The 25,437-nt window shown below is 44.3% G+C and overlaps 3 protein-coding genes across 3 annotated transcripts; 2 read left to right on the top strand and 1 right to left on the bottom strand.

Moving 5' to 3' along the window:
* The first annotated feature begins 2,645 nt into the window (after positions 1-2,645).
* Positions 2,646-4,815, top strand: spx (spexin hormone). Its single transcript, XM_070929392.1, has 6 exons — positions 2,646-2,792; positions 3,093-3,236; positions 3,371-3,428; positions 3,778-3,840; positions 3,947-4,033; positions 4,751-4,815. Exons 1-6 carry the CDS (start codon positions 2,646-2,648, stop codon positions 4,813-4,815), a joined length of 564 nt encoding a protein of 187 aa, XP_070785493.1.
* Positions 4,816-6,014: 1,199 nt separating this feature from the next.
* Positions 6,015-20,274, bottom strand: gys2 (glycogen synthase 2). Its single transcript, XM_070928997.1, has 16 exons — positions 20,151-20,274; positions 17,863-18,044; positions 16,740-16,931; positions 16,448-16,633; positions 14,194-14,338; positions 13,796-13,913; positions 13,528-13,648; positions 13,258-13,364; positions 12,158-12,217; positions 11,932-12,010; positions 9,192-9,305; positions 8,299-8,425; positions 7,873-7,968; positions 7,576-7,739; positions 7,145-7,225; positions 6,015-6,242 (listed from the first exon to the last, which is right to left on the bottom strand). The coding sequence occupies exons 1-16, from the start codon at positions 20,272-20,274 to the stop codon at positions 6,015-6,017; spliced, it is 2,124 nt and encodes a 707-aa protein (XP_070785098.1).
* A 2,648-nt stretch (positions 20,275-22,922) lies between these two features.
* On the top strand, positions 22,923-24,211 carry kiss2 (kisspeptin 2). Its single transcript, XM_070929027.1, has 2 exons — positions 22,923-23,022; positions 23,958-24,211. Exons 1-2 carry the CDS (start codon positions 22,923-22,925, stop codon positions 24,209-24,211), a joined length of 354 nt encoding a protein of 117 aa, XP_070785128.1.
* The last annotated feature ends 1,226 nt before the right edge of the window (positions 24,212-25,437 follow it).

The raw sequence follows: 25,437 nt of genomic DNA, 5'->3' as shown, positions 1-25,437 counted from the left end.
GGTTCGATTTCTCTCGAGCCGTATTTTTTAAAATGCCGGTGTGACCAGTCTCGCCTCGCTGTTTTCCAAAGCACATCGTTGGGTTTTTTTTTGGACTTCCTATCTTCCAAGCAGCCATTGGTTTCCCTTTAATTTTAGTACACTACTAGCAGAGACTAGTAGCTGCTTACAGCTAGTCCGTCAAAGGAAACATTCTTATTTGCGAAGTTAGCTTATTTCGCTGGTAGGTAGCAACCCTTTCCCCGCAAAAGCTCTGAAACATAGCAAGGATGATCTGCAAGTTGATTTTCATGGCATGAACTGATGAACTGAAACCAGTGGCTGTCTTGGAAGGTAGAAAACGAATGTAAGAATGTATGGATGCTTTGGAAAATGGCCACCGATGACATGATGATATTTCAAGATGTTTGGACTTGGGTCTCATTAAAGCCAAAACTAAGAAAATAAGTTGTAATAAACGTATCCCTGTATAATGGACTAAAACACGTGAAACACTTGTATAGTCCTTTTTTTGTTTTTTAAAATAGAAAAAAATCCCACGTGGAGAATTCAAGATAAGTTATTCTACCCTCTTAACACTATTTGTCAAACTGTAGAATGTGAAGCAGCTTTACGCAGCTGACCTTTTTCTATCTAAATGAACATTCGTCTCATCAGATCGTACCAGCGAGAGAATCCCTCCTCATTCATTAGTTCACCCGATGTCCTTAAACTCTCTGTTGAGCTTTGAGTGGGGGTTTTTTTTAGAGAAAGAGAGAAAATTCGTCATTGCAGGCGTCAGCCACCAACCCCCACCCCACCCCCCACATCCTGGGACTGAATAAATGAATTCTTCACCTGTGGTCCTTTCTGGCCAGAGCATCCACAAAACTGAAGTTACCTGTGAAATGACAATGTTTTGTTGTATGGCACTTTCTTTTTTTTTTTTTTGTAAATATACTATGGAAGTTAGCTTTGTAATCTGCCATCCATTTTGGTTCTGGTCCTTATTCCTGTCTTGTCATTGACTCTTTACATACACACTGTAAATGAGAGTTTTCAGCGCCCATATATAGATGTAGGGTGATGGGAGCCTACGGGTTGCCGTTTCCCGTCCAGTGGCTTGACGCAAGATATGGATGTCCTGAGACGAAGGACAATTCTAATGTCTTTGGTGACCCCTACATTTTCTCCTGCACCACTCGGGTCCAACTTTTCCAGTTAAAAAAAAAAAGGAATCAAAAAAATCTAATAGAGTGCTGCAGGAATGAGTCCTAAAAGCGTTAGCGTTAGCATTTTTACTCTTCCGGTTCCCTCGAAGTTAATGGGTTTTTTTTGGTTAGATGCCTGAAATAAGGTCTGTGGTTGACACGAGCTTAAGAGATTTCAACGCTTTGTTTTACGGCATAAAATACTTGCTAACAAGCGGCTAAATGAGACTACAGCGGTTGTCCGAACACTAGTCCGCCTTTACAGTCTCATTGTGTTTATGCTCTATATCTATCTGTCTATATATCTATATCTATCACTCTTAAAAGTGAAGCTCAGCTGTGGTGATGTTGAAATAATGCCACGTGGTGTAGCTCCTTTATAGGCTAACGTTAGCTTTTTACTTCTGCCGATTCCATTTACGCTTCAAGAATCATAAAAGTGGAGTTCGTTAGCGAAGATTGTCTCGCTGAACAAAAGGTGTGAGTATCATAAACTGTTTGTTTTGCCACAGAGCTTATTTCCTGCAATAATCCAAAATCCTGTGGAACAATCCCATCTGCTTTTTGTTGATGGAACCGGGGGCGACGCCAACTTCCGGGTTGTCCTCCGAAAAAAGACGTCATCCTTGCAGCGGTCAAATTGGCATTATAAATTACTAATTATAATTCACATAAACTTTGCAATTTCCTGTGAACATCCACAGGTCTTCAGAAGGTCTAAATTGTTGATTTTTGCCAGTCTTGTGTCTATAGTCTTACGCTGCATTCCCCATCTTGTGGGATGGCTGGTAGAGATGTTTGGGACTTGAGTTCGGAGTGATTGTTTAGAGATACTTTGCACACGACGCTATGGCACGATACCTATGAAATGCCTTGTTAGACTCCATGAGGCGTCCATATTCAGTTGGGAAGTTCTGTATTACTTAGTGCCAAGAAGAGAAAATCAGAAAAGGGGTTGTTGTTGTTGTTGTTGTGGACAAAACAAATAAATCTTCAGCTCAAACGAAAGACAGATATTACGCCGGTTGAACACCCCGAAGGTGAGAATGTTTGAATTTGCACGGCTCTCGGACCCGTGACCTCGGTGGGCCTGCCGTCCCCTTTTTGATTCATTAAAATCCAGCTCTCCGGTTCTGCCCCAGTGAGCAAGGTGCAAACATATCAATATTCCCACAGAGCTGGAGATCTATGCTCCTGTATCGGCAGTGGCAACACCCCCACCCATGCAGGGCCAATCCACATTTCACAATAACGGCCTGCAGCTCCAACATCAGTTACTTTGAAAAACTGCTGAAAGTGCCTGTGGCAGCTGCTTCTAATTCAGAAGTATTTACAGTACACTACAGCTCTCAATGAAAGGAGCAGCAGTGGATCGATCGATGCGCCCCCCCCTCCCCGCCCCGTCCTCCTACGTTTCATCAAATTGGCGTGACCTATCGCTGCTGCCGTCGTCAAATGGGGGAGCGCGGAGCTGCAGAGGGTTCCCCGCCCCTCAGAGGATATAAGTACAAGGGGGGGATGCATCCACTCACCCCGAAGCTTTTACTCTCATCCTCCCCGCCGGACAACCAAAGCTCGCAGGGACCCTCGGACACCATGAAAGTGAGTACGATGCAAGGAAAGTTGTCGGTTTAGGTTTTCCAGCTCAGTTTCAACTCTTATAGAGGGTGCCATCCTGACACTTTTTTTCTTGGGGGGGGGGGGGTGTTCTGGCATTTTTACGCAAAAAAAAAAACACGTTTCCACACGCAGGTTTAACATCTACAGATGTATGCATGTATATATGTAGCTTTCCAAGTCTCCAAAGTTGTGAATGAACTGAAAGGTTTGGTGAAATCGTGCGTAAGCCTGCGCGTAATGCGTCAATTACGCACGGAAACGCGCGCGTCTTTTCCTCCTGAGAGAGAGAGAGAGAGAATTGAAACGTTTGCCCCCCCCTGTTCGCTCTCCACTCTCCCGCAGGGGTTGAGGACCGTCACGTTAACTTACGCACTCACCCTGTTGCTGCTGGCCTCCTTCATCTCGCAGTCGTGGAGCGCGCCGAAGGTAAAGCCGCCTCCTTTCACTCTTTTCATTGCAACGGGAGGGGATGGAGGGTTGCGAGGCGGAGGCGTAGGACGGGTGCAGCCCCGAAGGTGGAGTGAAATTCAACTCTTTGACTTTGTTTGTCCCCACTGTAGGGCTCTTTCCAGCGGAGAAACTGGACCCCGCAGGCTATGCTGTACCTCAAGGGCACTCGTATGTATTTTACCTACTGATCCCGCGCCGTGTGTGGAGGCACAAAGTGTTCGGTGTTAAAATAAATAGACATGACGTGAGGAAATAAATGATCACGGGAAACATAGTCGTGACGGTTTATTTCAAAATAAAACGTGGCTGTGGCTCTTTTATTGTGAAAAGAATATTCATAGTATTATTTACTCCATAATGTCATATGTATTTATTCAATTTATTCAAGAACTGAAAACTCTGGGTCTCCATATCACGCTTACTGCAAGGGGACACATTGATATTGCAGCTGTGCAGAGACAAGTCCTTTCTTATCTGTTTCTTTCTGGGGGTGGGGTGGGGTGGGGGGTGTTTCTAGAGGGACGCAGGTTCATCTCAGAGGACCGGAAAGAAGGAGATGTCTATGACACGTTACACTTAGGTACAACGAACACACACTCTGTTCACCGTCTTTGTATGGAAGCATGGACTAAATAATAATAAACGCTCTGTGTTTGGTGCTTGTCTCCCACCCCCCCCCCCGGCAGAGACCCGCAGTCAGAACACCGAGAAGCTGAGCGTGGACCAGGCCGCCACCGTCCTGCTCAACTTCCTGCAGCAGGCCAGGGAGGGAGGTGAGATCCGTACCAGCTGACACACAGCAGCTGGACCAGATGTGCAGGTCATAAGGGCTGAGGTTAGGTTATATATGTGTATAATATATATATATATATATATATATAAACCTACTCCCTGAATTCAAACTAATTGATATCAATATAGAAAATAGCACATTTTATATATATATATATATATATATATATATATATATATATATCAAAATTGTGCATTGTGCTTTTCAGAATTATATATTTTAAAAAAAACATAGAAAGGCAATTAAACACACTAAATCCTTATATGATCACATAACACCAGTCGGGGGATTAGGGCAGCCTGTAGGCATAACCCAGGGCTAACACATTCTTATGCTCATAAAGGACACTGTTTATAGAGATTTTAATGAGTGTGTGTGTGTGTGTGTGGGTGGTTGGGGGGTGGGGGATTACTCCCGGAAATCACTCCCTTGGTCATACTGGATAGCTGTTACTACTACTACTATATAACTAGTGGATATCTGTGTGTTCATTGCAACACCGGTGCTTTTAAACATAGAAACCTCTACTGTCCTCTGTCTGAACACCCTGCTGGGCTACAGTCTTCCCCTCTAATCCACAAACTTTCAAGGGCTTTCAAGAAATGCAGATGAAAGAGTATGTGTCCTTTGCTCTTGTCTTTGAGGCTGATATCTGAATCCCATAATTCAGTGTTCATTCGCTCTTTCTCTCGTCTAGCCGATGAAAACCCAGACGAGGTGTATTTCCAGGAGCTGCCGGTGTGGAAGAGAGAATACTTCTGATCTGTCTTTCACTCATTTGTAAATCTGCCGGACGACACCGTCTTTGTGTTTTTGAATGTGAGGTGTTTGGTTCTAGTTGAGGGCGAAGGGTGGAACAGCTGTTTTGTAAATATGAAGTCCCTGACTATGTTTGAAATGTGACGTTTTAATAAAAAGAGTTTGAATTCACTATCTGGTCTAGGATTGTTGAGTTTTTTTTTTTAAGCTTCCTTGACAAAATGTTGAGGGTATATTTATACTGTTAAAATCAGATAAACATACAGTATTTATGATGGCATATCACGTATACAAATAAATCAAGGTTTTATGTTATGACCATGTAAATGAAGGACATAACCAATGAGAGACTTTCCTGAATTTTTGTCTTTTAGCATCAGATATTTCTATCTAAATCTTATCTTGAAAACAACAGGATAAAATGTAAAGTAAAGACATATGTTATATGTATATATATACTTCTGGCCATACATATTATGTGGCCAAAAGCATCTGTCCACCTACTTATACACAGTAGACCTTATCACCCAAAATCAGCGTTGGACCTCACTAGTGCTCTTGTGTTGATGAGCCATCAACCTTGTTGTTTAACAGGAAAATTATATATAGAAATACTCAAAACAAACTTGACATATATTTAACAGAAACCAGATAACTGAACAATTAATACAGGCACACAGGATTAAAACTTGTTTATTTCACTGTCTTTAAGGCAGACAAGTAGATTACTTTGGCTGCCAGAATTATTGGATCGCATGAGAACATATAACTGTGTGTCATCTGCATAGCAATTGATCTTGTTCGGCGTAACCTGACTGAGAGGAAGCATGTATATTTAAAAAAAACAACAGTGGGCCAAGAATGGAGCCTTGGGGAACATTACAATTAAACTGAGCTTCAGAACAGGAGTCCGGGTTTTGTGTTTTGTCACATTCAGGACTTTTTGGTTGTGTCTTAAATCCACAATCTTTCAAGAAATCCTGGTTTCAGGTGTTCTGGAGTTTAGGCCTTCAGTGTGACCTGGCAGTATCAGAAAAAGAAGTACAGTAGGTAGTGGCAGTGGAGACGGGGGAGTTTACTACCCGATCTCCCTCACTTGTGTATTTCTGGTAGTCAGATGGTGATTAATCTGTACACACCTAGCAGAAGCACTGGGCGATTGGATAAACCTGTGTACAATCGCGACGTACTCATGGTAAATTTCAGTTTCCTGACTCTCCCGGTTGCTTCTTCTTGCCCTTTGGCACGGCGCCCAGCGCAAAGGGAGCCTTGATGTTCAGCCGGTCCCTCTCGGCCTCCTCGTCTTCGTCGTAGGGCTCATCCTCATCGTCGTCGTCATCCTCCACATCGCTGTGGTGGGGGGTGGAGTGGAGGGAGGCCGAAGGAGAGGGGGGCACTGAGTAGGGCCGTGGGTAGCGGAAACCCTCCGTCTGTGGAAACAAAGGAGTCCCAGTCATTGTAAATAATGCTGCAAGCATCCGGCAATTCTCCGTCTTCAAAGTAGTTTTCAGTTCATTTCTATGAAAGCCACCTAGCAGAGACTCAGAACCTGCTAACAGACGCTCCCTTTTTCAAGCCTTCTTTCCTTTTTATCTTGTATTTCATTCTGTCCCGCAGCCCGTCTTTCTTGCCTTTGTGCTTTTTTCCTTCCTTTCATTTTTTTTCTTTCCTCACATCCTTACTTTCCTTCTTTTATTCCTTCCTCTCCCCCTTTATATCCCACCCTCCTTCCCCTTTTCTTCTTCTTTGTTTCTTCCTGGCTTCCTTTTGCCCCTTCTCCCTTCCTTCATTCTTTTTTTCCCCCTCTTTCCTTCCTTCTGTCTTTCCTTCTGCTAAGCCGAAATGGAACTTATCACGAGATAAACAAATAAACAGCTCGTACCACCAAGCGGTGCAATAAATAAGTGAACGCTGGAGCCCTGCAGTGTGCAAGCTGCGTATTTGTTTATCGCAGACACGGTATCAGTCATGGTCCTTGAATCAAAGAAGGAGGAGCAAAAAGACAGCGTAACATACACGGGGATCGGCATCAACACACTCCGCAACGATGTCTTGCCATTCATCCAAATGTTAGGCTGTCAATTAAAGCCTGACAAATGTGGGGTAAAATCCAACAGTATCCGCTGTGTGTGTCAGTCAGCACATGAGAGGGATTCTCCTGAACATTGCATGCGCAGTCAGAGGAAGACTTTGGTCTTCTCAGAGAGCTCTTCACTGGGAAGCCACCAAAAGACAAATGTTCAGTTTGCAGTTTTGCAACACTCTCTTGTTCAATCATTCATTCTCACGCTCATTTCACACGCCCTCATTTTATGTGTTATGTGTTCCTCACCTTCAGAGGGGCCATGGGGTCCATCTTGAACTTGTCCGGGAAAGCTCTGCTAAGTGCAAGACGGCGGGCGTGTATGTAGAACTGCAAATCACAAGTCAGCGGAGGTTTGCGTCAGCATTTAACTTTTACATTTTTTTTTCTCCTTTCTTTTGAGATTCAAAGTTTGTAGAAAGCGTTTCAGGAATATTTTACAATCTGCAGCATGAAAGGAGAGATGGATTAGAGGCACTAAAGAAGACTTCCTGTTTCTGTCCCAGAATTTACATCCAGTTGGGGAACTCAACTCTCTTGAACTTGTCTTGCAGTCAACTGCCTTGACTAACAGCTCAGTTCCGAACCTAACGTGCACCTCAGCTCTAGTTTTAAATGGAAATTTCCCTTTTAACTGTATTCATTCGTGCAAACAGTTGCATGGTGCGGCAGAAACAGACCCGTCCCAGGTATCTCCAGTCCAGCAGGTCAGACAGCCTCTCAGTTCGGTTCCGCTGGATAATGCGCTGGCGCCGAGACTGCTGGCAGAAACTGAACATGAACTGGGTCAGCTGGTTGCAGGATTCCTCGGCCGCACGGAACCGCCGGTCCACGATGTAAATACCTGATAGAGACAGTGAGAGACAAGAGGTGGAGTGGAGGAATTTTGTAATTCCTCAAAATGAAAGGGCTTTGAGATGACGCAGCAATGGCAAAAGACAAGATGTCTTTGTGTGTATGTGTGTGTGTGTCCACACCATAGGCAGCAGGGTCCGAGACATGCTCCTCCATGAAGCAGCCGAAACCTGACAGGTTGGTGGTCACACTGGGAATGCCCATTACAGTGCATTCACCTGGGGAAGATCAACACAGCTCAGAAAAGGTTCCGTATGTCTGTTGTCATGTGCAAAGGGTACTTTGGTTATAAAGAATAACGAAGTGTAGGTCAGTTAACATAGGATGCCTTACTGAAGCGGTTACCTTGTTGAAGCCAATGCCATCTTAGATAGAGTGCCTTATTGCAAGGAGTGCTTTGGTTATACAAAATGTTGTAATTTCAAATGGCGCACTATACAGAATGCTGGAGAACGAATCCATCAATTGCCTCATGTGGCTGTTGTGTTAACAGCTATAGTGCCTCTGTATTTCAGGAACATGAAGCATTGTGTGTGGTAAAAGGTTACCGGGCGTATATCCCCACGGTTCGTAGTAGGAGGGGAACACGCCGAGGTTACAGCCACGGACAAAGTCCTCATAGTCCATCGGCAGCAGAGGACTGGTAGAGGACAGGAACTCGGGGTGGAAGATAATCTGAGAGGAGGAGGACGGAGACAGGGAGACATTTTCAGGGAGATATAGAGTAGAAACATGAGGTCCTGGAAGTAAAAATATTCTTTCTTCTCACCACTGGGAATGGTTTGCCATTTATTACGTGTACAGATTAGACTTGTCATTGGCTGCAGTGTGTGAGACAATAGATATTTTAGCATTTAAAATAAAATTTGCATAGAGAGTGATCGTTCCTAGAGGAAGATTAAGGTTTTTGTGACCCCTTTACATTTGATGGATTACCATGACATTTGTAACCATTAACGGCTCCCAGAGGATGAATCCTACCGACTTTAGTGAATCCCTGATTTTTCTTCCAGTGCCACCAGCAGGTCAAAGTTTCACCTATCCTGCGAAATATCTTTACATCTACAAGATGCAGTGGCACAAATATTCGTACAGACTTTCACGGTTCCAAGATGATGATTCCTACTTGAATGCTTCCCTGACTTTTTCCTCTAGCGGCAACCATGAGGTTGACAACTGGATTTTTTTTAGTGAGTACAGCCTCTTAGAGCTGCCAACATGGCTGCAAACTCTTAGCCTTGTTTTTTAATCCTTTCTACAAAGTGCTCTTCACTCGTTCACTTGTTGACCCTTCCAGTTTGGATCAAAGTATTGTCAAGCATTGTACCCCATCATCGCCAGGCCACTCGCGGCCGAGACATTCCCGCACACTGACCCCCGAAGAAAAACACAACGATGCTAAACACATAAAGGAAGCGCACAGCGTGCGTCGTCGTTCTACCTTGATGCGGTCGTTCCTGGAGTTGAAGAGGCCGATGCGCCTGACGTTGGACAGGATGGGATCCGTCGAGTCGTCCAGCATGTTGTGAGTGGTCACCGGAGGGAGGCTGTGTCTCTGCACATCATTTGTGTTTAAAAGGAGGAGACAGGTCAGTTTGGTCACCTGGTAAACAGATTACTGACAGGATATGTGACAATCCATCATAACGTCTGTTTAAAGGGATGATATCCTGACGTCAATTTATAGGACGATCGGTTACGGCCACTTTTTTTAATTGATCTCTACTTCGATGTTACTTTGATATTATGTTAATCAATTAATCAAATCAATATAATCTATGCTCGTTGCATCAGGATTAAAGACTGGAACATCATTAAGTCTGGACAGAGAATGAATGTGTGTACTCAGCCTGCTTTCTCCTGAATGCATGTGTCTCCATAGAGTGTCGGCTAAATCCCATAAATGTGAGTGTTTACATGGCCGCATTCGCGCGCAACGTGTCACGCACACGCCCAAAGCGGCGGAGGGAGGAGAAATGACATAATGAGCGCTGGAGTCAGTGGTCCGCGACCGGTAACCTTTCAGAGTGTGATTCTGCCAAGTATTGACCGGCGCAGACGTTATCTAAACCTTGGGCTAATGATATCTGATTGCCGTCTCACACCCCATCACGACACAAAACAAAGCCAGTAATGCTTTGTTTCACAGGTCCCATAGTCATTTCCTTGAAAGGAACTGCAAATTCATTGGAAGGCTCCTGAGAGGGACTTGAGAAGTACAAATAATATGGAAAGCAGAAACAGTTTTCAGTCGGTATGCTTCCAATTAATTGCTGTCACTCCCCAGCGAGCCTTTCGGTCAGTGCACAACAGGTACTGAACGTTTCGTATACCGGCAACATAGTATTCAACATACACAGAGAGTAAAGTTTAAGAATAAATGATAATGAACAGATATTTACTTGGGTTTGAATGGAGCATTTCTTTCCAGGAAATCCCTCTGGAAACCAACAACTGCTTATAAACTCAACACAAGTAACAAAACTATGATGAACTGACAAAGCTTTAATTCACCGCCGGTTCAAAAGTTCCACACTCCAGCTTTAAACACTTCCTTGCAGTTGTCAGAGATATATAGTATGACCTGTAAGTGCAAAATCTGTGAACTGTGCAGATGGTGTCTTCAAGTCAAGTCGAGCATAATGTCCATTGCATTGCCACAATGGCAACGCAACCACTTGGACGTAAAAGATACGCTGCAGTAAGAGAGGATCAAAAGGTCACTTTAAAGGTAGTGTAGTTTTAAGAGTCACTTTTTTGCTCCACATGATTTTATGATACATAATCTGCAGAAATCCTGGGAATTCAAGGAAGTAATCATTTGAAATCATGACAGCACCTTCATGTGAGCTGTATGCGTAACTCCAAACAATTATTCTTGACCAACATAGACAACAAACAAACAATGGCACACTACAATGGAAATATCACGTTTCCTTAGTAGAAAGTAGTCCCCATGGTCTTTGGACCTACCACTATCCAGGACATTGTGTAAGGAAATTGAACCATCATTTTTCAATGCTCACCACAAGAAACAACAATAAACAAGGCTGTAACTGAAAAGTGGGGGTGGAAGGGAAATGGGGGAGGCGACGCATGAAAAATGACAAAGAGAGAAATAATCCCAACAGCACCTCCCATCGCCAATCAGGATGAGTCTCCGTTCCATCAATAAGCACTCACACTCCCATTTCCCGCCACTGAGATATTGACGCTGGCATAAATTCATGTAATTGAGAAAAACCTTTATGTAAGCACTTTGCTTGTAACACGGCGCTGTAACATACATCACCCCCCGCCCCCCCCCCCCCCCCCCCGACACAGCCTGTCTATCGGTCTGGGGCAGAGGTAAAGGTAATTAGCCCACGCTCAGCTTGGTCACGGCTCCAGCGCTCATTCATGCTTTTGGCTCAGGGGAATCCCCCTCACGTCCTTTTTATAATTCATCTCCAGCAAAGGGGCCATCGCTCACGCTGATCACTCCTGGGGCAAGGCCTCATCCATTCATAAAAATGGAACCCGAGGAGATGAGAGTGTGCCGGTGGAGATTTATCTTTTACAGCGTTTTCTATTTTCCCCTCTGCTGGCTATTTTTACACTGCTACTGTATAATGACGGAGCAGTTCCGAACCTTAAAGCCACAGGAAACCTCATGTAGAGTTGTTGTTGAAACAGTTAGAAAATAATTTTTTCTCAAGGAATTCCGAATGGTAGATGAATATTTCTGGGTTCTATCGCTTTTGGACGGGCATTCGCTGATGGAGAGAGCTGCAGGACTTGAGAGGGTTCCAAACCGACATTCAGTCGGCATTCTTTCTACTAGGTCAGCAAGTAGCAACACCTGCCTATTTATTAACGCTACCGGGTGTTGTACTCTGCCGTTATCAGAGCACTAAGATCGGGGTTTCTAGTTGAAACTGGGATTCTTCGAGTTGTTTCTTGTTCAGTTGTTGTAGTTACTATTATTAATGGACATATATACATTCTATACTTAGATGTTTTGGTTCTGCCTACTAGTCCCCTTATTGACGATCTACATATACTCTTCTCTACAAGTACATACACACACTTACACTCAAAGCATGCTATTAACCACACAGGATAGTCTGCCCTCCTTTGAATGGCCTTTTGTCACCTCAGCCTCAAAATGAGTGCCAGTAGCCAGAGAAAAGCTACGGTACCTGAGTGGCGTAGATGGCTCTCTTCATAATGGTGAAGTCGTCTCGGTCCAGAATGGAGTTCATGTCGGGGATCTGCCCTCTGAGGACAGAGCAAGCAATAAAACACTCCACAGAGAACATGCGCAATCCCCATCCATCACGGAGAACCAGTGTTGATGTACACGACAATATCTCAAGCGTAAAATCAATAAAGCTACGGGTTCACTTCCAGTGTCCTTGTACTTACTTTAACAGAGCATCATACAGCTTTTTGCCAAACTTCTCCTTCACAGTGTGAGCTGTATCCCTGTGAAAGTCAAATGGAAAGCCAAACTCATGAACTTCGCCTGCATTGCTAAACCGAACCCAGATTCATGTGTCGAACAATTCACAGCGATGATATTACAATGGAAAAACTGAAGAAGCCTTCATGAACTTTCTATCAAGAGTTCGAGACACCATGTTAAAAGCCGAAGGTCCTATTATTAGGCCTGGAGGTTCGAGAGACTGGCTTGGGACTGGAAGGTCGCCTGTGGGATCCCCAAACCAGATGTGGTTTATGTCGCTGTTTACGGATCTGCCACTGTTATGGTTTGGTCAGGTTTAGGCACAAAAACTACTTGGTTAAGGTTGGGGAAAGATCATGGACATGGTTAAACCGATGTTGACTGTTGGCAGGAACTTTGTCAACCCAACCTCCTCCCTAAGAGAATTTGCTGTGCTACAACAACGTCACAACCATCGGCGTCTAGCCCCAAATCTTTCTGACGGAGGAAAAAATGTGTATGAATAATTCAATTCCTGACCGGCCACAACCCTTGCTCGTGCCTATGTGTGGATGTAGCGACTAGGGGGCGTGGGTGGGGCTGGGTAACGTCCTCTTGGTATGGACGTACTACAACAACACTACACCAAAAAGGTAAGGTATAAACAAAAGTCCCACCAGCCCTGAGATTTGAGAACCACTTTTATCGTTATTAAGGTCTGGACTTAAGCCCCAGACCTTGTCAACTCCTAGAAACACCTCCGGTCATTTGCATGACCACAAGAGGTCGACCGATGCTACTGTTTTTCAGGTGAGGACAGTCTCCCAGTGGAGCTGCTCAGAGGATAGCAGACCAGGTTGTATTGGGCAGCTCCCTGGTATGAATCTGTGCAACTGTATGGGTGTGAGCTAAAGAGAGCTTTCCTGTCACTTAAACTACCCTGGATCAAGTAGTAGTAAGTAGATCTGGGTCAGTTAAATGCTTTACAAACACACAGTATGTATATATATATGATGTAAAATGTGCATAAACTGCATGCCCAGTATCATCTGTTTATGTTGGTATTGGACTCAGAGCATACCAGAGCTGTTTGCGTACCGCCTGCCCCTTCAGTGACTCCACATTGAAGTTGTTGGTTTTAGCTGGCATGATGAAGAAAACTACCACAGTCACATCATTTCTGTGGACCTGTGAAGAACAAATGGGAACAGGAGGAATGCATGCATGAAGAATATTTACTCGTCCTTTCTCTGTACATGGTTCTTTTGAAGGTGTACTTCCTGCAACGTTCGCACATTTGATGCACACAGCATGTACGTGCTACCGAGAGCAGAGGACTAAAGGAGCTCACCCGCAGCAGGTAGTTGAGTCTGGACAGTGATTCAAGGAAAATATCAGCACCCTTGTTGGAAAACTCATAGCGTCCGGCGATGAAGAAGAAGAGGGTTTTCTCCAGGTTGAAGTCCAGATGACTGCCAAGAAGTGACAAGAAGTACAACCCGGTTTAAAGGGGAACAACACTTCAGTCAAGAATTCATCGTTTTCTAAAGCTGAAACAAAATAAAACGAAAACACCCACATGAGATGGATCAGAACTACATTGATAAAAATCCACCCACCCATAGAAGTGTCCTCGGACAAACTCCTGGATGCGGACCTTGCTGGTGGAGTGCAGGTTCTGGAACTCATGCATGGCCGAGAACTTCTTCACGTTGAGACCATTCGGGGTCACCACATCTGCACCATCAAAACAGCGATAAGAGAGCTTTAATGGACGGTTAGGTCATTGGTAAGTTTGTCCTTATGGTGCTGCTGGAGGACAGGTAAGGGGGGGTCCGCAAAAATCTCTGGGGACCATAAATGTTGATACTAACTTTCATGTTAACCTAGTTTTTGCAGATCCTCTTGATCTGACCGAAGTGTTAGTCGGATGAAGAGACCAAACTGACCGACGTAAAACAACAACACATACACATTCCGCGGGGTATCAAGGTGCGTCAGTGAGAAGCTTCCCCACCTGGTTTCCTGTGCAGTATGTGGTTGGCTTCCACAGCGGTGATCTGGGAGACTGTGGTGAAGACGTGAGCACAGTGGACCGCTGCTCTCTCCAGGCAGTAGCGATGGTAGATCTGCCTCTCACCCGCCTCCTTGTCGATGTTGAACTACAACACACACACACACACACTGAATGATTCACTTTTGAACCTTGATCAGAGCTATAGAGGAAACCCTGCAAGCAACACCGCGGAGAAACATCATCTGCAACTTTGGCATCACCACACTGTGGCTCAACCACAAGCTATTTTTCATTTTTCATTACGGTACCAGCGCACTCAAAAGCTATGACTCTTTAACGTATAGTTAATTTCTTCACTTTTCTAATGCGAACATACCACTTACTTAAAACACAAACACACCCACACAAACAACATTCAACTAATTTATTGGTTTACTGGTCTGCACAGCGGCGTCAGGGTCAACAAAGCCGGAAATGCATATCGATATGATTCCATTGACGGAGCAGATGAGCTTCCTCAGGACTGGCTGACGGTTACGAACACACTTTGTCTCTCAATGATCCGTTCAGCCAGCGAGTGGCCTTTTCGCTCCGACGCTGACCTTTAGAGCGCGAGCAGCCGAGAGCCAATTACAAACACCACGCTGACCCCTCCGCGCGCAACTCAACACTCGCTAATGATGCTCTAAGTGGCTGTAAAAGACTGCTGTTTTTGGCCTGAACCTTTTTGAATGTGAAAATGAACCTGATGGAACAGAGTTCAAACTGTGCATTGTGTTCAGAAAAGTGTTTGTTTGTGTATCCCAAATAAAATGCATATTGTTGTTGTCATGGTTTATTGATTGTAATATGTTCATATGGGAAACCAGAGGTATGTGCTTAGGTCCCCATGTGGTCATCACTTGTGGCAGTATGAGGTTTTAGAGTATGGTTTTGATTATAGATAGAAGGTGAATCATACGGGGCTTTGACGTGTTGTTTTCTAGAGTGAGGAGGAGTTACATGTGAGAGTATTTTCTAACCCCTCGGACTTATGAAACCTTTCCAAAACCTGTAGAATAGTATAATATCATGTAAATGTTGATGCTGAATCATAGTTCCTGGAATTTTGAAGACACCCGTTTTCAACAAGTAGCCGCCACCGGGACCAACAACTGAAACCAATAAAGAAGTCCCCTTTGCATCATTATAACCATGCTGGCTCCAAAAATCCTTTACAAATGTCCCAACACGAACAAAGTCAATCAGGTTTTTTTATACAAGAGGTTTGGATCTCCTCCTACTGTTTGCCTTTACTGTGTGGCTCACAGAGGAACACGTTTTATAGAGTTTTACCGGAGTAAAAGTGTCAGGTTTCAAACTAATGCTGCATTCCAATACTACCATACTATTTAGTATGGCAGAAAAAGATTTAGCATGTCCCAGTACATAGTATATCAAATGCAAGTATGCCAAAAATACCAGGATGTCCTAGCAGTATGCAAGCCAGCATGCTACGTCGCATTGAGTTTCGGGTCCGGGTCGACCTCCGTCTCTAACAGGCTCTGTTGTATCTCCAAGGTTAACGTAATGCAGCACGCCGTTCCGAATCGTTTTACTTTGCGCTACGGACTGCGACGGACGTATGAGCAAGAAGGGTCGAGGTTCAAGGCAAAGTAGTTTGTCCCAATTACTGTATATGCATACAGCATGCAACAGTACGTAACGGTGTAAGTAAAAACAAGAAAACGTATGCGATTCGGAACGCAGCCCAAGTGCTTCTTGGATGGTCATCTGAAACCTTGATGCACTTTCTGCAGCGAATGGTCAGGTGTGCGGATGTGTGAAGGTAGGACGGATTCTCCCTCGAGTTCTCCCTCAAGTTTGAGCTCTTCACACGAGCACAACCGAGTGCAACAACGTGAATGCCTTACGAATGAAAGTGGAGACTTGAGTCTGGAAACCACCAAAAGAAAGACCATTAGGATTCATTAACTGCTCCAAAAACTTCGGAGCCCCCCTGGGCACAAACCTAAAGCTTAAGTGCTTAAAGCCAAGCTAAGGCAGATACTCAATATTACAGGGCTTGAAATGGGCTCCGGAGGAAAAAAACAAAAATATTAGTTTTGAGTGAGCACTTTGATTGAAAATAGTCCAACAGTGACTCTAGCTTGGGGGACCCATGGCTACTTAGGCTCCTGGGCCTGTGTCCGGCAGTTCTGAGCGCTCCATAATCCATCCATTATCCCAGTGTTTTTGTCAAGGATTCACTCACCTTGTCCAGGTTGTTGTAAAAGTCGACATTCCCAGCACAGAGGTATCGTCCCAGCAGGGTGGCATGCGTTGTAAAGACCGTCGCCATGGGAATCTTGCGGATGCGAGAGAGAATAAGCCCCGGACCCGCCTGCCACTCGTGGAAATGACTGATGACATTGGGCTTGTCTCCCAGCTGGTCTGTTAACTGGAAAGCAAAAGATGAGCCAGAGATAGTGTTTTACAGAAGACCCCCCCCCCCCCCCCCCGGATGGCAGCAGGAGGCAGGAGGTTGAAATTAGGGATCAGCTGACCTCTTTGAAGAACCAGGCGATCAGGGAGCCCAGGATGAGCGAGTCGTTGGCCTCTCGGTCCTGGTACGGCAGGCCGATGCCGCAGGCCTGCCACAGGTCCCCCTTCCATCGGTCCAGGTTCCAGGCTGCAGAGCCGATGTCAAACAGGATCACGTAGGGGCTGCCCTCGATCAGCCAGCGGCCAAAATGAACCTGCGGCAATCAACATCGGCAAAGGAAGTACAAGTTTAGAAATCAGTTTTCCAAATCAAAGTCCTGTGTGCTTGGGTACAAATACTGGCGAGAGTGCCACAGCTTGCTAACAGTGAACTGAAACAGTTCTGTGTCTTTACTTAAGCAGAAGAATTAACTGCTAGTTCTATGTTTGAAATTACAGTTAAGGAAAAGAACAATATCACATACAGCATTAGCTTCTTCAGTATTTCTAATGCTGTACAGCACTGATAATGTGAACTGTTGGCTGCTCGTGTTCTCTTGAAGTTGATGAAAGTGTTGTCATTTGCATTCCAGATCTATGGACTCATACATACATGCAGTGATGGGGGGGGGGGGGTTCTCTAAATTAAATAATAGTCCAATAAAGTAGCTCAAAGCTGCACCTCAGCACAATACTCAAAAATTCTTCGGTAGGCCAGTTTCATTATACCGTTGTCATATGGGGACTACATCATTTGTCCATTCCCCTGGATCATCGGGGTCTCTAGTGCATGACTGCCATCTAGTGGCCAGTGACGTGCACAGTACACCACAGCACACCACAGCATACTGTTGGGACGCTAGAATAAAGGCCTTTCTTACTGCTGTTAGCGGTTGGCAGCTAACCTCGACATTGCATATATGCAAATATAATAATATACATGTAATTGCAATTGTAAAAATCATTGTGAAACTGCATATGCTTACTGTGCATGGGGCCCATGCTACTATACCACAGTCACTGGGGGGGGGGGGCAGTCGCCAGCTCTATGATTAATGGACGACCTGCTCCAAACTTAATCACACTTAGCAATTATTAAAATAATATTACAACTAAAACTCCCGAAATACATGAGACGTGAGACATTTAGTTAATATATTATGGTCTCAAAGCCTCTCTCTCTCTCTCTCTCTCTCTCTATCCCACCTGGCAGCCGTTGTTGATGAGGGCGTCCATGGCCTTCCTGATGGCGGGGTTTGGTGGCTCGCAGCCCTCCACCTGGGTCTTGAAGTTGTGTTCGAAGTAGGGCCCCATCATAAAGTAGTTCTCCCCCCACTCGTCCACCGTGATCTTGGACTTGGTCTGGATCACCGTGTAGATTCCTCCAACTGCAGGGTGCACAGGCGGTGAATTTGAAATGGTGTCCTACATTTAGGACTCTGTTTCCACCTCAACATGCTAGTAAAGGTCAAAGGTCAGATGGTCAAAAGGGCTGACATATAGCACGAGCTGAACTTTCAACTTTCAACACAGTCCAGGGTGGTTCACTTCTCTATTTCTTTTGGGGGGGGGTTTTCTTCACGCTCTCGCAGCAGAACACCCCGTCCTGCAGAAAATGTGCCACGTGTCCCCAAGACAAAAGTTCATATCAGGGATTTTAGTTTTAGTTTTCAGTTTTGAAACTTAAATCTCAAGAGAGACTTAGATTAGTCAAACCAAAAAGCTTTTATTAATGCGAGCACACCATTTTACTTCCAACTTGTCTAATTTCTTTAATGTCATTGCTTTTTAACTTATTATTATCATACTTTTTATATATATATATTACTTTTGGGTGTATTACTTCCATTTCATTCTTGCATTACTGTAATTGTCTTGACTTTGTTTCATTGTTTCCCGCCATGTAAAGCACTTTGCGCCGTTGTTTTGAAAAGTGCAACGTTTGTGCTTACGCTATGTTTAAATACTCTTTTTGTTTTTCATTATTAAATCTAAACGTTCAAGCGGGATTTCCAGTCCTCCCGAGGGCGGCACTATTTTGTGACGCAGACCTAACCACGTGTGAACTGTTTTTCCCAGTCTCTCGCCTGGCAAAAAAAAAGAAAGACAAATATTGATATCAACAAATCAGTGAGCCCGCAATGACGTCCAAACTGCATCAGAGAAGCAGGGCATTACGTAAGAGCTGGAGGCAGAGAAAACAGCACGGTGACCAGCGACCTCTGAGCTGTTTGACAACACGACCATGAGACTCATTGTGGACTCGTTACATTCACAAGTGTGTTCAAATGTATAAAAACCAACAAAAGTGCGAGTGAATTCTATTATATTACATTGTTTTATTAAGCACATATGGTATCTGTGACCACTGCCTTTCAACCATGCTATTTGAAAACCGGATTGGGGGGTGGGGGGGGGGGGGGGGGGGGGGGGGGGGGTTCAGATGCAAGTACCTGGCTAAACATTTGTGAAAGAATACATTTAAAATGCGGGGAGCTCGTTTGAAGCCGAACTGCCCTTGGATGTTAAAGTTAAAGAAAGGAACATTCATGCATCTATTTGGGCCACCGGGATTCGCTGAAAGGTTTCTGGGCTCTGATTCGCTCACTTTACCAAATCAGTTTTGGAAGTACATTTTCATTTAAACCCTTGTTTTCGATTTATTAAACCGCATACCCGATTTCCAATTTAGACCTATTAATTACTTAAGATAAATGTGCACTTTTGTTTTGGAAGAAAATGAATCCCCCCCCCACCCCCCAACTTTCCAGAACCCAATTTTTGTTTTTTTTTACCATTAGAGAAATGAATTAAAAAAGTTGATGTGGTCGCTTGAAGACCATAGAATGCGACTGTGTGACTAAAACTACCCTTATTTCTGTTGACACAGGCCATGTATATGTAACCATTGCTGGGCGGCATGGGCGATCCATGGGCGATCCATCACCCCCCCCCCCACACACACACACACACACACAAAAAACACACATTAGCATCAGGACGCTAAAACGGCTAAAGCAATAAGCTGCTCGGCTTTCGGCCACTTATCTGCAGTTTAATGTTTAGCTCTTCAGAGGGAGCAGACTGGGTCTCCGCACTCCCCCTGGATTCCAATGTTTGCTCTTTGAGGGAGAACACGCCGCTGTGCACGAAACACTCCCCATGCTGCCAAACGGACGGACTTTTAAAGTGCTAAGTCAAGAACATTTGGACTTTCCTGCATTTGTTCCTTTTAATGAAACGCTCTGTGTGGAGTTCTTTTACAGTTGTTAACATGCAATCAGAGAAATCATGACTTTCCTGCCAGTTAATGGCTGATTTTGTTCCAAAAAGGGAAGACTACGTTCAAATACTTGACACAACGTGTCATGTGTGTGACTGTAAGTACCATGAAATGTAAAAACACAATACTTTGGAAGGCCTTGTGGATGCATGAATTCAAACATCTAATTTCTTTGGGGAAATCAAAGGCATCATTACACTGGTGGTCTGACCTTTGTTGGTGACCTCCCAGGCCACCTCGAAGAGCAGGAGGTCCTCCACGGGCAGCTCGTCCTCCTCCCAGGCCGGCAGCAGCCCGCTCAGGGACGTCATGGACAGGGAACGCGACAGCGGCATCTTACGAAGGGATGGGTTCTGGGACGTGGCAGTCTGCGAAGAGATCCTTCAAGCGGGCCTGCTGGTGGAGGTCCTGGGCTCCAGCTGGGGACAGTCCTCCTGGGGAAACAACAGGACAAGATAAAAAAAAAAATGAGACTGATGGGGGCAAAGAGCTTCCAACCCGCCCACTGAGGCTGGCCTCCAGATAGCAGGAGAGGGACGTTTACCTTACATACACACACACACACACACACACACACACACACACACACACACACACACACAGACGTCAGGGTGAAAGGTTTGGTGGAGTTGTGTGTGTGATGACTTAATGGGATTGTGAAATGGAGATGAATGAAAGCAGGAAAGCAGGTCTGCCTGCACTCGGAGTGACAGAGAGTGCCAGAATATTCTCAAAGGGCGTCACAGAGACAACGCTTTTTTTTTTTTCGCTTTTTTTTTTTTTTTACAGAGAAACTGAGAAAACAAGCGTAAATGAGCCTAAAAGGTTCATTTTCATGTCACCCCCGGCCAGATGTTAAAAAGGTACCCTAATAATAGAGCAACTGACATAACGTCAGCACTAATATATAATAATATGACGTGATTCCACTCTGCTTTGGTGTGCTTCCGCCGCACTGCATCCCTCTGGCTTGTCGAAAACGCGGCGCAACAAAGTCTGAACCCTCTGCATCCGAGTACGCCAAAAAATAAATAAGTCAGACGACCACCACGGCGAGACGTTTTGTGGAAAACTGAGAATATTAAATGAAAGTTGTAGAAGATGAACTGGGAAAAAAGAGAGAATGTGAAATTAAAAGCAGCAAATGCTGAATGGAGACCTGATGATGGCGCCATTTTGAATTTCTGACGTGTAATGTCAGATTGTAGTTAAATGGACGCGAGGGCACCTTGGCGGGGGGGGGGGGGGTCATGTATAGCACAGACTAAGTTATTATATGAATACATACGTTGAATACGTTGACCAATTCAGACACTGTAAAGTACACAAACACACCAACGGCTTGTCTTCTATATGCAGTTTTTTCGGGGATAACTTGGAGAGACTCTGTGTCTGAACCTTGTAGCCTGACTGCCGGGGTCAGGTGCCAGTGTTCGGTTCTGGGTCCACCCCTCTGTGATTCACTCACATGGCTTTTCCGACCACGGCTATGCGGATGACACTCAACTAACTCTGTCTTTTCGCCCGGTCTGAATCCCAGGTGGCAGCGCGAATCTCTGAATCTCAACCTCGACAAGACTTGAGCTGCTCTTTCTTCCAGGGAAGGCGTCTCCCGTCCACGAACTCTGCAGTGTCCTTGTCTCAGACTGCAAGGAACCCGGGTGTGTGACACCGGAGGACCAGCTGTCCTTTGCTGCCAGCATCGCTGTGACAAACCCGTTCCATTCCTGCAGATTCATGCTCCAAGACATCAGGAGGATACACCCTTTCCTCAACCAGGACACGTCACAGGTTCTGGTCCAGGCTCTTGTCATCTTGCGTCTAGACTACTACTCCCGGCTGATCTGCCTGCATGCGCCATCCGACCTCCGCATATTATGGGTTAGGGTTAGGACCTTTCCCGCTCTATATATTATATTTAATTCTGTGACTCCACTAGAGCAGCTTTGCATGATTTCACAGTTCAAAAAAAGTCCTGATTTGTCTTCTACTGGCCCTTCATACAGCCGTTTGAGCTCCTGTCTCTTTAAGCCCCCCCCCCCCCCTTAAAACCCCACTTTCTTCTGATTGGATTGGCCAAGTTCCGGAAGTCTTTGGAAGAATTTCCACAGGCAAACTGTGAACCTAACGTTACCGACCAACGCAGGAACATCTGGTCTGTGCCTGGAGCAGAGATACCATATAAGGACATCCGTGCCTGTCTGACATCAGATAGACACGGCGGTTGAAAAAACTGATCCACTGTTTATATAAAAATATTGATGAGTGCATCTTTAACATTGGTTTAAATTCCAATAGATCCTCTTTAAGAGCTTTGCCCACAGTTGCAATGCTCCTTTTCATTTATGAGTGCACCTATCTATCAGATCATGTCCTAATTTCCAATTACAGTCGCATTTCACCCCCCCCTCCCGGGGGAGTCTTCGAACACACACCCTGGCATGGCAAACACGTTGGCGCATTAACACACGCGAAAGTCTCGGCTGGAAAACGTAGAATTAAAGAACAGTGTTCCAGTAACAACTCAGTCCGCCCTTCTGCGTGCTGCTCTTTGCATCACTGCAGCCAAACCGGAACCTGGACGGCGCAATTACGCGTCCTGGCGTTTTGGCCCTCACTTATTTTGTTTTTAAGAAAATAAATAAATAAAATGCTCATGACAGTAACATATTATCTGGGGCTGGATGAGTGATCCCACCGAGCCGTCAACATTTCCCGGAAGAGCTCATGAATGATGCATTTCAGCACCCAGAGCAATTTGCAGCACAGAGGCGCAGGCGTCCGTGATTGGCCGCGAGCCGCCGGGGGGCCACGGGGTCACCCTGGCGGGAACATAAAACAGGCCCGATGGAAGCGAGCGCGTTAGTAACCTGCTGGGGTGGGTGAACATCCCACAGCTTTAATCTGCACTGTTCGGACACACGGAGAGAGAGAGAGAGAGAGAGAAGGGGGGGGGGGTTGATTTTGTATCCTCTGTCCGAACATGAGAGTCGTCGCTCTGGTTGTGGTGTGCGGGCTGATCGTGGGTCAGGATGGGGCAGCTCTGCCGGGATTTGACGCCGAGCAAAGGACACGTGCGACAGGTGGGCGACCTAACAGTATTCATTTTAACAAACCAAAAAAAAAAAAAAAGTGATTTTATGGGAAGAGCATTTTACACAGGCACAACTTTAAGATACAATTATCCTGCTACATTTATTGAACAGCTGATTTTACTCACTAAGACATGATTCACTTGTTAAATCTGGTGCACTGTTGACAGATTCTGACCAAGGCACCAAAGGAAAGAGTCATTGTTTGCAGTAGTGTTTTATTTCTGCTTCTTCCTAAATTCTAGCCTTTAAAAAAAAAAAAACTGCAACTGCAAAAACCATTTCCAAGAAAAGAAAACAAATACAGGAAAATACAGAAGATGTGTCTGCTGCTTACATTTTAATGCATCAGTAATAATCCAAAGTAAATATATATATATATATATATACATATGTGTTTTTATATGTATATATATATATATATATATATGAGACTCTAAATTGGGCAAATCTCCATAATAAGAAATAAGAAATAAGAAATAAATGAAATGGAACAGGGGAAACAACAGTTAACTGAATGAAAATACTATTTCAACTAATATAAATTAAAATTATATAAAAAATTATATATATGTGCGTATGACAGCTTGTTTTTAAATTGTGAGAATTTGAACAGATAATAGAAAACGAATTATAGGTGGAAGATAAATATGTATATATATACATACATATATACACACATATATATATGTGTGTGTATATATGTATATATATGTATATATACATACATATATACACACACACACACACATATATATATGTATGTATATATATACATATTTATCTTCCACCTGTAATTCGTTTTCTATTATCTGTTCAAATTCTCACAATTTAAAAACAAGCTGTCAACACAAATATTCAAAAATGTTGCACATTTCTTGACCCTGGTTTGCTGCCGCCCCCCCACCCCCACCCCAACCCCGCAGGCTCGGTCCTCTCGGCGCTCAGGAGGAGGACAGCGGGCGAGCTTTTGACGGAGGACCCCAGCCTGTGCTTCTCCCTGAGGGAGAACGAGGACCAGCGGCAGCTCCTGTGCAACGACCGCCGGAGCAAATTCAACTTCAACCCGTTCGGCCTCCGCTTCGGGAAGCGCTACAGCGGCCACATCTACGGGAGAGCCCGGGCAAAGAAGCTGTCGCCCGTCCCGCTCTTCTCACGAGAACCGGAGGTGCCTACCTGAACACAGATGCGTGTCTTCCTCTCGTCCTGCGTGTGTTTAAAAACAAAACAAAACAAAACAAAACCTTGTTTACTTCGGATAAAATGACGTGTGTGTGAATAAAACTTTTGTACCTACCTTTACTGTGAAATGCCTTCAAGATCTACAGGAATTTACGAAAGGAATTCAAAATAAAACACATATTAAAAAAAAAAAGGAAACATGTCTTTTATGATGAAAGGAAAGACCTCCGTGGTTTCACAATAAAAGTGGTGTTATGGTGACATTAATAATAATGATAATAATATTAATAATAAAGAAGCTTAATTGTAATTGTCTGCAGTTGCTTCATCCAGCCATAAGGTGGCGCCGCGGTGCCTTTTTGAAATGGCACTACAGACAAAATAAAACCCAAAGGAGACACTCCAATGGACTTTTATGATGGAAGGGAAGACCTCCGCAGTTTCACAACAAAAGTGCCATTAATTACATTATTAATAATAATAATAATAATAACAATGAAACAAATAAACTTGAAACTTAATTAATTGTATTAATTTTCTGCAGTGGCTTCATCCAACTGCAGGATGGCGCTGCAGCTGCTTTTTTAAATGACACTACAGACAACACACAGTCGCAGCCGGATACAGCACGATCGATCGTGCAAACATATCTGATAACACTTTTAACATTAGTCAAATAAATAATAATGTACAAAAAAAACGTTAACAAAACCGTGTGATTTGGGAAAGACTTCATTTGGAGTTATTTGGGCACTATTAACGGCAGTAGCTTTGTGTTTTATGACATAGGAATAGATTATATCTATTAAGTGTTATTAAGGGAGAAGGCCAATACTGAGGAAATCTTATTCATATCAAAATGTATGTGCAACGTCCTTGTTTACTAGCAATAAGCAGTAATTAGGAGGTAATTGAGGGAAATAGCCATAGTTAATGGCCTAGTGGTTGTAGAATATGGTCATGCAGAATAAGGCATTAATAAGTGCTTTATCATAACTAATAAAGAGCCACTATGCCACTAATATGCGTGCTACTCAGCAACGAATTCACGGTGGACATGTGCGCCTTCATATACAGTGTTACCATTCTTTGCATTTTACTGACAAGGATTAAGGATCCTCGTGCTCTCTCTCTAAACGGAGTACTTCTTCCGTGAGATGGCGGTGGTCCGTTTTCCCCCACAACAAAATCAGTAATTTGACAAAAAATAAATGACAACACTCG

Source organism: Enoplosus armatus, chromosome 22, assembly GCF_043641665.1.
Source record: "Enoplosus armatus isolate fEnoArm2 chromosome 22, fEnoArm2.hap1, whole genome shotgun sequence".
In the NCBI taxonomy this organism is placed as follows: domain Eukaryota; kingdom Metazoa; phylum Chordata; class Actinopteri; order Centrarchiformes; family Enoplosidae; genus Enoplosus; species Enoplosus armatus.
The sequence above is the reverse complement of the archived record's forward strand: the minus strand, read 5'-3'. Positions and strand labels throughout refer to the sequence as shown.

Excerpts from the sequence above, each read along its gene's own strand:
- gys2 (XM_070928997.1), bottom strand. The coding sequence starts at position 20,274 with ATGCCGCTGTCGCGTTCCCTGTCCATGACGTCCCTGAGCGGGCTGCTG. Across the intron at positions 13,914-14,193 it reads CATACTGCACAGGAAACCAG|ATGTGGTGACCCCGAATGGT; the intron begins GTGGGGAAGCTT and ends TTGATGGTGCAG. Across the intron at positions 9,306-11,931 it reads GAGCCATCTACGCCACTCAG|AGACACAGCCTCCCTCCGGT; the intron begins GTACCGTAGCTT and ends AATGATGTGCAG.
- spx (XM_070929392.1), top strand. The coding sequence starts at position 2,646 with ATGGGGGAGCGCGGAGCTGCAGAGGGTTCCCCGCCCCTCAGAGGATAT. Across the intron at positions 2,793-3,092 it reads GACCCTCGGACACCATGAAA|AGAGAGAGAGAGAGAATTGA; the intron begins GTGAGTACGATG and ends TTTCCTCCTGAG. Across the intron at positions 3,429-3,777 it reads GCTGTACCTCAAGGGCACTC|AGGGACGCAGGTTCATCTCA; the intron begins GTATGTATTTTA and ends GGGTGTTTCTAG.
- kiss2 (XM_070929027.1), top strand. The coding sequence starts at position 22,923 with ATGAGAGTCGTCGCTCTGGTTGTGGTGTGCGGGCTGATCGTGGGTCAG. Across the intron at positions 23,023-23,957 it reads GCAAAGGACACGTGCGACAG|GCTCGGTCCTCTCGGCGCTC; the intron begins GTGGGCGACCTA and ends CCAACCCCGCAG.